Below are 11,294 nucleotides of genomic sequence, written 5' to 3'. Positions count from 1 at the left end.
GGAGCACAGAGAGCAAGGTCCGCAGTGCGACCGCTCACTCTCCACCGAAAACTCAGCACTACCGGCTCCCGTTTAACTGACATCCTCAATCTCTTCAACACGTGCTGCGAGAGATATGCAGAGAATTTTCGCATCTAGCTTTATTTACATGTGCAGCTGCTTAATAAGCTAGTCGGTGACGGGTTTGCAGAGTCAGTTCCTCAGCAGTTTCTGTACAAAATGACCTTGACTACAAAAAAGCAAACACGCGGGGCTGTAATTGGTAATGATTTGAGCGGAAGATACATGTAAATGTATGCCATGTCTCTGATATAAATGAGTGTCGGGGTGGTGTGTTGTGTAAGAGCGAAACATCCACATTAGCTAGCCAGTAATGAACCTGTTGTTTTCCCCTCAGTCGGCGGGAGAGGCTTTGAAGCGGGTTTAAAGCTGCTGATAACGGTTCTGCTGGGACCTGGGCGGACCCAGCGGGCAAGTTCTGTCCTCTAGTCACAAATGATGCTCAAGGTTAAAGTTGCAGCCCTCTCTCTGCGAAAAAAAATCCTGGAGGCAGCGATTCAACACAGTTCCGTTTATAAATAATGAGCTATTGACCCTGTCCGTTCACCGCGCGCCACGCTCAAAGTCACCTGAAGAGCGTGCAATAGGATAAGGGGGATCAAAGCATTTCAGAAAGGATGGTGCTTGATTCATTATATTCAGCACTCGAGTCGTTTTTCGCTGTGGGGACAAAATACATTCAACCGTAACCACTGACGTCAATTACCTAATTACTTTTCGGAGCTTTGTGAAATTGGACCTCCCTGCTTGAGCTCTCCTACCTTGTTACAAGGACCATGCAGCTTGCTGTGTATGGACAGAATAACTTAACGAAAGGAAATGGTAACAGCTTACACGAGGGAAAAAAACAGCATTTCAGTGCAGTGTCCAAACTCTGATGTAGGCCTATGCATTTTTTGCCGTCAAGACTGCAGCTCAGCTAAGCAACAGTTGGACGTCCTGCGTCATAGATTCTGCGTGCGTCAACATGCACTCGCTCCTTTGCTCTGCAAGACAGTTACCACTGCATTTAGCATAGCCTGGCGACACAACGCTGCAAGTAGCCTGTTTATATACCAAACTTCCTTAAACAGATGGACAACAAAGCGACAGTTGCTTGTTCATTCTTTATTATGAAGTGAGACAAAAATGCCCGGTGTCATTGTGCTTTACATTGTTCAAATACTGGGCAAAAGTCCCAGGGAAGAGAGCTCCTGAAATAAGGATATTTGACTTTGTACAGGTTGTAGAAATAATTGATTCCAAAGGATTATGTACAAGGCGTCTTGCAATAAACGGTAGGTTCCATTTGTTCGAAATACAAAAAGGAAACAGAAGTGAAACTAACACAAGGCCCTTCTACCTGAATCTCTAAGTTTTGTGCTACTATTTTCTTCAAAAAAGTTGGAAATGTTCACAAACAAGTGCTTTTTTTTAGGATAAATCCAAAGGACTATCGCGTTGCTGTGATACGGCCACCTCTCCGTGACGAGCAGGCTGACCCCCCGGTGCAGTGCAAGTTCTCTTGGAAGTGACCTTTCAACTTTATCCACTCGGAAAAAATGGCGATGGGTCGCGCCGATGTTGTGCAGATGTGGAGCGGTGTTCAGAATGGCTTGGAACTGTTCGATCAGCACCACGAGCCTAAGTTCTAAAACTACGTTACATGAGAGGCAGGCAGTGCAGAACCATTTACAAAAGGACCCTTACCCCTCCCCCCACCCCAATCGATGTTTCCTCTAATACTACACTGGCATGTCCCTGATATTGGATGTCTGTACGACTACTAATAGTACTGGATAAAATCGTGATTAAAAATGTTATAGTTATTACTCATTTAATCTTTAAAAATACCATGCGTTATTGCTCTATAGTTCTTTATGAGACTCCCGAGAAATATTGCCGACGGATGCTATCTAGATTTTGGCAAAAATCCAAAGCTTCATAAATTGGCATAGATTTCATGAGTATTGTTTTTTTGCATGCAACAGATTTATAAAGTGGCAAATAAAAATAAGATATTTCAGAAAGTGGCAAATGCTTTGGCATATTAATGACGAAGGCTTGGCAAAACAATTAAAAAAATAAAGTGCAAATAAAGATTTGACACAGTTTGAAGTAATAAATAAACAACAAACAAATAAATAAATTGCCTACATAAATACATAAATAAGTGAATGAATAAATAGTTTTACCTCAACGCTGAACACTTTTGTAGCCACTGGCAGCAGTACAATATTATCCAATACTTAGAAAAGGTTTGACCTTTGAAAGAAATACAGACATTTTCAATGTCCTCTGTTTTGGCAAAACACATGATATCTCGGTTCTAAATGGGTGAACAGCGGGGAAGAAGATAATATATTCAGAAAATAAAAGTTAAGGTACATGCGATTAATCCACAATTTCCGTAATTTTGCTGTTGCAGGAAAATGGAGTAAAACTGTGCTCGTCATCGGGTTTCCAGGGGCACTCTAAGTTTAAGTGGGAAGTTTTAAGTGTTCTTCCTTCAACGTGTTATAAGTCAGTCTTCGAGATTACTCAAAGGCGAAAAGGCTCCCTTGAAGCACGCCGATTCGTAGTGCTTGTTCAGGTAGGACTTGAGAGCAAAGGTCTTGTTGCATCTTTTGCACTTGTAGTGCTTGAAGGCCGAGTGGGTCTGCATGTGCGCGCGGAGGTTAGAGCGGTCGGCGAACGCCTTTCCGCAGTGTGCGCACCCGAAGGGCTTCTCGCCGGTGTGCGAGCGCATGTGGCCCTGCAGTAGCCACGGTCTGCTGAAGGCCTTGCTGCATATGTCGCACTTGTGCTTGAGGTCGTGGGTCAGCAGATGCATGGCCATGGCCGGCATCGAGACGTACACCTTCCCACAGGTGGGGCACTTCTTGGCAAGCTTACTGTCTATGCTCCGGTGCGTCTGCTTGTGTCTGCTCAGGTTGGAGGAAGTGGCGTAGGTCTTCCCGCACTCGTTGCACGTGTGGCGCTGCAGGGTCCGGGGGCTGGCTATGGCTTTCCGTCTCGACCGGCCGTCCGTGATGAAGAAGGCGTCCACCGAGTACCCCTCGCTGACCGCGTTGTCCCCGTTGATGTATCCGGAGGAGATCTCTGATTGCGGGCTGTCGGGCTGGTCCGAGTCCGGGGCTCCATAATCTCCGTGTATGCCTTCGTAGATGGGGCTGGGTGAGGGTACTTTGATGCCATTGTCACTCTCGCCATCGTACACAGACGGGGTCATGTAGTCACTGATGTACCCTGGCGTTCAAAAGAGCAACAGTTTAATTGAATTGTTTGCGGTCACAGAGGGAAATTGAGAGACGCACACACACACACACACACACACACACACACACACACACACACACACACACACACACACACACACACACACACACACACACACACACACACACACGCACACACACTATGTGAGCAGATGCAACAGTCTATTCCTGACAGTTTCTGCACTGCCTCGGAGCTTCAGCTCAGGAGCCTATTATGCCAGTAATTTACAGTACCAGGCAGAGGTGGGTTGAAAGACATTGACTTCTTGTGAAGGTCTTTTTCTACATCACTCCCACGGAAAATCAATAGCTCTCCATTTCAATTAGCGTAGTAACCCATTTAAGGACAAAGGCGCGCAGGGTATGGGGGGTGGGGGGAGGTTACATCGCTTCAGTTATAATTGCGTTTGCCGTTCTGACAAAGATCTCTCAGAATTAGGTCGATCTGTAAATGCATACGTACGGCCGTAAAAACCCACACGACTTCACCGCGACGAGATAAGGACCTGCATGAATATTCTATAAATTCACTTCCGGACAGAATGCCTGGTTATGCAAGTATATGGAGAGCGTACTGTATGTTATATAGAGCGTAAATAATGACTTGATACATGATGAAGTGTTCCTTTAATAGACAGTTGTATTTGTGCTTGCGTGTGTGTGTGTGTGCGTGCGTGCGTGTGTGTGTCTGCGTGTGTGTGTGTGTGTGTGTGTGTGTGTGTGTGTGTGTGTATGTGTATGTGTGTGTGTGTGTGTGTGTGTGTGTGTGTGTGTTGAGCCTATGTGTGTGTGCACACGCGTGTTTAATTCCATGACAGTGCTCGAGAGGAAAAAAACAAGGTACGGTGTAATAACAGCGTAACTCTTTGTGCGCGCATAGCTCACATAACTCTCACTCGTGCACCATGGACGCGAGCAACAGACAGTGCCGTGAAAGAACACGTTTGCCCCTACGTGTTGAGTCTCCTCGTAGCCAGTGCTGAAAATCCCTACCCCAAAAATGTGCCGACTCGACAGAAACGAGTGACGTGTGACTGCGTCGGACACAATGTGACCGCAGGTCAACGGAGCTAACCTGTACACTATTTACACTCAAGTCGATTAACCAATGTCCACTATTCGTGTTAACATTTAAACACATTTGAAACATAGGAAAGGGTCATTATTAAAGTGCAGACTGTTCGCTTACCTTTCTCGTGAAACCGGAGACTAAGGTCGGCCCTGGATCTGCCATAGGAGCTTTCGAGATCAGCGGATGAGAAATCATCGAGCTTAACCTTTTTGACCAGGAAAGACCTTGGCATGTTTCTACGCTGAAGAAAATACTCGTCCGCTGTTCAGGTCGTTCAGTCCTCATGCAACGGTGAGGCAAGTCTGGTTTTGTTCTTTTCTTTCAATATAATTTTCCTTTCTTCTTTCTGCGATGGAATTGTTCCGCTTCGGGTTTCGCCGAGATTCAGATGCCAGCACAGGGCGAAGGCAGACCCTCGCTCGCCTTCTCGTGGAGCTCGTGCTGGTGTTGTGCGACGCCGCGGTCCTCTGGACAGAAATGCAACTTCAGCACTGGATAGTTCCCTTTCGGGGGCGCGCACATGCATACAGCACTGGACAGCTCCCCCGCAGCGAACGATCCGGTTTCCGTCTCTCCCTGCTCTAAAACTCAGCGATCAAAAAGCCCAGCGCTGATGACCTCCAATAGCTGACTGTAGCGGATAACCGTGGCTATCCCTACCAACAATTCCAACTTGTACACACGCACAGTTTGCAGGAAAAAGTGGTCTATCAGTCCCGTATCCCCTTTCACTCTCCGCTGTCTCTCTCTCTCTCGATGCCTTTCGATGTCACTCTCTCTCTCTCCGTCTGCCTCGCTGTGTGAAGGCGTTGGGCTTTCTGAAGTCTGTTGATCAGCTGTTGGGATTTATATGCTGCGATCAGGTGGGAGATGAAGATGGAAGTGCTTAATTTAATCCATAAAAAATCTCCTGGGACCAACATTGAACTAGAATGATTCATTAATGATGTGTGGCGTCCCCGCCCACGCCGTTTTCCACGCCTCCCCTGCGCAGATTAGACCGCATTTGGAGACGATAAATGCGTGAAATCTATATCACTGATGCAGGCAATACCAGCATTATCATTTCCCTAAGTTTATGTTTCATTTTACAATTGTGTTTTATGTCAGTTTTAGTTTTTGAACGCATTGTTTTGAAGTCATCAGAAGTTTGTTTCTGGGCTAGAGAGGAAACAATAAAACGTAATTGAAATGTATCATAATTGGAACAAAAAACTTTTCATGTCGCTCATAGCAATGAAATTGCAAGCATAACTTGAATGTGCATTGTTTAGTTCTTTACATCTAAACTAGGAACATGTTTATGAACATCCCCCCCTTGTCTCGGTGAGCGTCGTTTCAATATCTCCCCGTCCGCACGTCTCTTTTCCAGAAGAGCTGAGACGTCAACCATACAATCAAATTCTGGCTGTGGCCCCAGGCTTGCAGGTCACTCTTTTACATCACAGTCTATAAACCAATGGTATTCTTCTCATGCAAATCGCAAGAACTGGGTACCAGAAGGTCCGTTTCCTCAATGATTCCTGCAGGAGCCATATGTGCGCAATTAACAGAGATCCAGGAGCAATAGTTGCCTCGGTTGTTTGACACCGTGTTCTCATTGTTCCTTCTTACAGCGGGACGTCTTTGAGGATGGACGTCCTACATTCAAACACACACACACCACATCCTGCATGTAAAGAACGGCGTGAGCTGCCATGAGATTCATTAGGGTTCAATTGGCATGCACAAATCACCACCTGGGACGTCAGCATCAAAAACAAATTTAATATATTTCACAAAAGCGACAATGGCACAGCCAGAATTCCCTGTGAAACACAAATTACAGAGCCACAAGATTTCATTTAAAAATGATTATATTCACTGCATATGGCGAGGGGAGGAAATAAAGCGTGATTCCTTTGGGCACAGTATTTTGTGCATCATTTTAACAAGGCTGTACATTCTTGCTACGTCTTGAGCTATAGGGCTTGGAGTGTAAAACACTGTTGCTCTGCAGATGACATTCTGAAGCGTACCCCGCGGACAGAAGCACGGCGACCTGACGTGTTTATTAAAAGAGGGACGCGAGAGCAGGTCCATCCGGCGGAGCGCGGAACATTCTCGGGAAAGTGCTGAGTTCAGCTGAACAGCAGGAAAATATAGAAGCCCGTCTCATTTGCATAATAATAGACTGTGATCTGCAGCAACACAGTAACGTCTTGTCGGATTTCAAATCAAAAGAAAGTCATTGACATTTCATTCGCACGTACCGACTTTTCAATGAGATATATTTAAATCAACGCTTTTGTCATCCCCATGTGTAAACAAGATTCTAAAGGAACCATTTCCAAAGGACAAGGGGAAGGTCAGAGTGGCCGTGTTGACTTCTTTGTAAATGAATAGATATGCTCGAATGCGTCCAGAGGCGATAGGAATCGGCCTTGTTTATGCGAATCAAGGTAGCGGAAGGAGATGCCACAGAATTTGCACTTAAAGATATACTCTGATGATGTTTTCTGAACATGATGGTTTCGCAAAAGCTCCCTCGAGCCTAACAGCCAATCAAATTACACCCGTCCCTTCCGCGTTCCAGGTGTTTATTTGCTGGGATTGTTTACGTCTCGGTCCGAGCCACTGTTTACCATTTTCAGAATTGTGTTGGAACAGAGCTAAAGGACAAAAAAATGACAAACGAGCAGCAATATACTGAATATGATATGAATACTACTATATGAATACTAAAAGTAGCCTATAGTTAAGAATGGCAGACTAGTCTGTTAAAATAAGCACAAAAAAACTGTCATTATAGGCCACTGAAATGGCATTGGTTAATGCACGCTTCAGAAGTGGTTTAAGATACTGCTGCAACAGGACATTTATAGGGCTTAAACGACATAGAATAAAACATTGTGTAGCATAATACTTTTAAAAATTCAAAAGGAACTTTGCTTTATATTTTTCATTACTTGAATAAAAGAAAAGGTCATATAAAAAATACATGGAGCGACCTCGCTCAGACAATGCACAGTAATGCCATAAACATTTACATCAAAGTGACACCATTCATCTCTTGTGGGAAGGGTATGGCAGACACATGCACGCACGCACACACACTCGCACACACACACATACACACACACACATGCAGCAACAGACCCACACACACACAGAGACATGCAGCAACACACACTCCGAGCAACACACTTACACACACATAGCACAAACACACACAAGTGCAAAGTGCACACATACACATACACTCATACACAAAAAACAGAGACAGACACACACACAAGCGCACACACACACACACACACACACACACACACACACACACACACAGACACACAGAGAGCACACACATACACACAGAGAGCACACACATACAGAGAGAGCACACACATACACACACACACACACACACACAGAGAGAGAGAGAGCACACACACACACAGTACAACGCATTAGGCAGCTCTGCCCTTGCTCTCTCCTGACACCGAGCTGCTGCCAGGCCTGATGTCTGACTTCATGCAGCTGCCATGCCTGTGCAGTGATAGGCAGGCGGGCAGGCGGGCAGGCGGGCGTCCGCGCGCTCCTGTCCAGGCTCCACAGCTGCCATCTCCCCCTGCCCGCCGCCCCAACTCCAGGTGGGGAACACGACCATATGCCCAAGTGGGCCACGGAGACCCTTCACTGGTCCCCCTGCCCGACACAGCTAAGGATAGGGAGATGCGACGCCATTTGTGTGTATAGCACTAGGGCGAAGAGCCATAGTGGTCTCTTGAAAATACTGTAAAAAAAAGAGATTATGACGAATGATCTCAGGTTTAACTTAAATAATGCCTCAGAGCTGAAACAGGATCTGTAGTCATGGAAAAGTTTGTCATGTGGGACAACGGGTTTTTGAGTGGCACCATTCATTGTCAATGATCCTGACGCTGTTAAAGTCGAGAGAGTTTCTTAACTCAAGTTTCATCTCACCAACTATCATGATGCATGTTTGAACTAAGAACTCTCGCTAGTGAGCATAGAGAGACTACATTTTTAGTCATTTTGGGAAGAGGAACAAGGTTGCACCGAGACTGAGAAAAGTGAAAAGAAAAAGAAAAGCGCATCATATCTTTCTGGTAATTCAGAGGCATGCAAGGCAGACACTGTCTGCGTTGGCCCATTAGGGTGTTATTTTGCCCATTCACTTTGGCTCTGAAAGGGTTACGTTTACTGTAAAAACTGAGGAGAAATCCCAAGGACTGGATTCATTGCAGATAATTGGGCTTAGAGAGTGCTTACCCAGTGAAGAAAAAAAAAGAAATAGAACAAATCCTCTTATCTTGGTAATGAAGAGTTGAACCAGATGAAACAGTGTACTTCAGGGGATATGTTTACAAAGCAACAATGTTTCCCACTTGATGCCAATAAAGAACTTTCTTCAGAAAATAAAAGACGTGCAAGCATACACACACAGTACACACACACACACATACACACACACACAAAAAAAAAAGACACACTCACACACACACACAACCGAAATAAACATGATCACATAGCCGAGTGTTTTAGTAATGAGGAGAAGTTTGGGGGAGAAAGTGCCAAGTCATTGAAAAGCCTCAGCGGGGCCCGGTCGCCATTTTTCCAGGCGTAACCTGATTATGCGTAAGCGAAGCGGGAAGCATCGGCTCTCCTGCCGCACGGCTTGAACCATGACACTTGCGGATGAAAAAAAAAAGTAATTCAGACAATAATAAAAAAAAAAGAGTCAGCCACTCTTAGGCCCTGTGAATATTCAGGCTTGCGTCATTGATTCTAAGGCCTCACACACATTCCCCGAGAATACACTCCATCATGCAGACATATTGTTTGGGTACAGCAATGCAGACCAAGAAGCTTTGTCAGCTCAATCGTGCCGTAAAGGGATCAAGGGCTATCATCAAATATGATAAAGGGCGGCGAATTGTCTTTTGTCCTGAAGTGGCACTATACTTTTTAGCGGCGCTTTCTGCTGAAGCTGGCCGTTTCAGGTCCACAGCACCTCGGGGGCACGTATGCAGATATAGAGGGGGGTGTGTGCTGAGAAAGGAGGGATTAAGTGGGACTGAGATGACCTCAGGAGATAAACAAATCAAGGGCCGTTAGCGAAAGAAAAGAGAAAAACCTGGCCATGCTTCTTTTTTCCCAAAGTCTAGAGTCAGCCCTGGAAAAAGCCCTGCTGGCTAGTTATGTGACAGCGACATCATCATGAGCTGTGCTCCCCTCTCACCACACACACAGACACACACACACACTCACACACTCACACACTCACACACACACACACTCACACACACACACACACACACACACACACACACACACACACACACACACACACACACACACACACACACACAAGCACACACACACACACGCATATCCTCTCAAACCTCACAAGGCCACTTTAATAAGGAACGAATCTGCAGTTTGAAAATTGGCTCACAACTACTGGGAAATAAGACATCAGGAGGCTTTATGTATAGGCATCAACCGTATAGGTGAAGTCCTCTTCCTCCACCTAATGCATAGGAGGACATGTACTCCTATCTGTTCTCACACTCCTCTTAAAGAAGAGTCATTTTTCTCCTCTTCCTCCTCCTCTTCCTCCTCTTCGTCTTCTTGCTCGGCTGCCAGTGGCGCTCTGGTTGTTCTGCCTCCCTGTCAGAGCCGGGCCCTGGGTTGTTCACGCCTCATTATCAGCCTGCCTGCACAGCTGGGTGTGAGCGCGCGCGGCACTTAGGGGTTCTCTTTTTAAAACGCGCTCGGCTCTCCTCTCCTTGCTCGCCTCGCTCGGTCGTCAGAGCCGCAGCCCCATCGCTGAGAGGTGACGCACGCATAAAGCGGGGCTACGTGGGAGCCATTTTTTTCTTCTTCTTCTTCTTCTTTTTTTATTGTGAGGCATTTTCCACATTTACAATATGTAAAACTATTCATGCGCTCCCTATCTCCCTCTGAATTGTTCATTTTCAGTGATATAACTGAAGAGGGGGGAAAAGAAGAGAGGCGCCGGACAGGTTTGTGTAGCGAAGCTGCGCTCGCTCGCTCGCTCGCACAAGTATGTGTTGCACGCTGGTGTAATTAGGCGATAAGGACCCTGGTATAGCCTATAGGCTCACCGCATAAATGGCAATTTGGGGCTCTCCCAGACCTGAGGGGGTTTCAGGCAGCCCCTCTCCTCATCCGCCGCTTCAGTGCCCCCGGATGGACTTGGGGGAGAGGGGTGGGGGGGGCGGGGGCGTGGTGAGCTTTCCTGCTGGGGCCCCCTCTGACCCTTGACCTCTTGACCCCCCCTTCCCATGCTTGAGTGGTCATTAGAGGCGGGGGCGGACAGGCCGCTCAGTGGGGGCGCTCCCTGTACCCCCTCCCCAGCACCAGGCCCCAATACCCCCCCGAATACCCCCCCCCGACCCCCCCATACCACCTCCACCCAGTCCGCTTTGTTCCACACACACCCCTCCGACAACAAACCCATGCATACGGGGGCGCACACACACCCACCCACCCACACACACACACACACACAGAAGCACGCATATGGGGCTTCTCTTGAGAAAATCACCTATCAGTCTAATCTGCGGGGGTCTGGAGGCTGTGGCGACATTAATCTTATTTGTCATAACCAGTCTCGGGGGAGGCTGCCTCACCAGCCTCTAACCCTCCACCTCTGATTGGAGGGGTGAAGGCTCGGGGGTGGGAGGGGGGGGTATCTTAGGGGGGTGTTCCCCAGGACCCCCCCCCCCCTTACCATATCTCACCACTGCAGTCGCTGAAGCTAATCACATGTGAAAGTTCGAGGAGGCCAAAATGGGGACAAAGGCGGCATTATGCAGATTCTTGTTTGGTTTTCATTTGCTCCCCATCTCGCTGTCTTTTTGTTGTTGTTGCTGTTG

General features: G+C 46.9%; 1 protein-coding gene across 1 annotated transcript; it reads right to left on the bottom strand.

Annotated features, from left to right (window-relative positions):
* Positions 1 to 1,160: 1,160 nt before the first annotated feature.
* scrt1a (scratch family zinc finger 1a) lies at positions 1,161 to 5,245 on the bottom strand. The gene is made up of 2 exons (XM_062529479.1): positions 4,507 to 5,245; positions 1,161 to 3,288 (listed from the first exon to the last, which is right to left on the bottom strand). The coding sequence occupies exons 1-2, from the start codon at positions 4,619 to 4,621 to the stop codon at positions 2,564 to 2,566; spliced, it is 840 nt and encodes a 279-aa protein (XP_062385463.1). The 5' UTR covers positions 4,622 to 5,245; the 3' UTR covers positions 1,161 to 2,563.
* Between the last annotated feature and the right edge of the window lie 6,049 nt (positions 5,246 to 11,294).

The sequence above is a fragment of the Sardina pilchardus genome, chromosome 24, assembly GCF_963854185.1.
Source record: "Sardina pilchardus chromosome 24, fSarPil1.1, whole genome shotgun sequence".
In the NCBI taxonomy this organism is placed as follows: domain Eukaryota; kingdom Metazoa; phylum Chordata; class Actinopteri; order Clupeiformes; family Clupeidae; genus Sardina; species Sardina pilchardus.
This window is presented reverse-complemented; position numbering and strand designations above follow the sequence as displayed.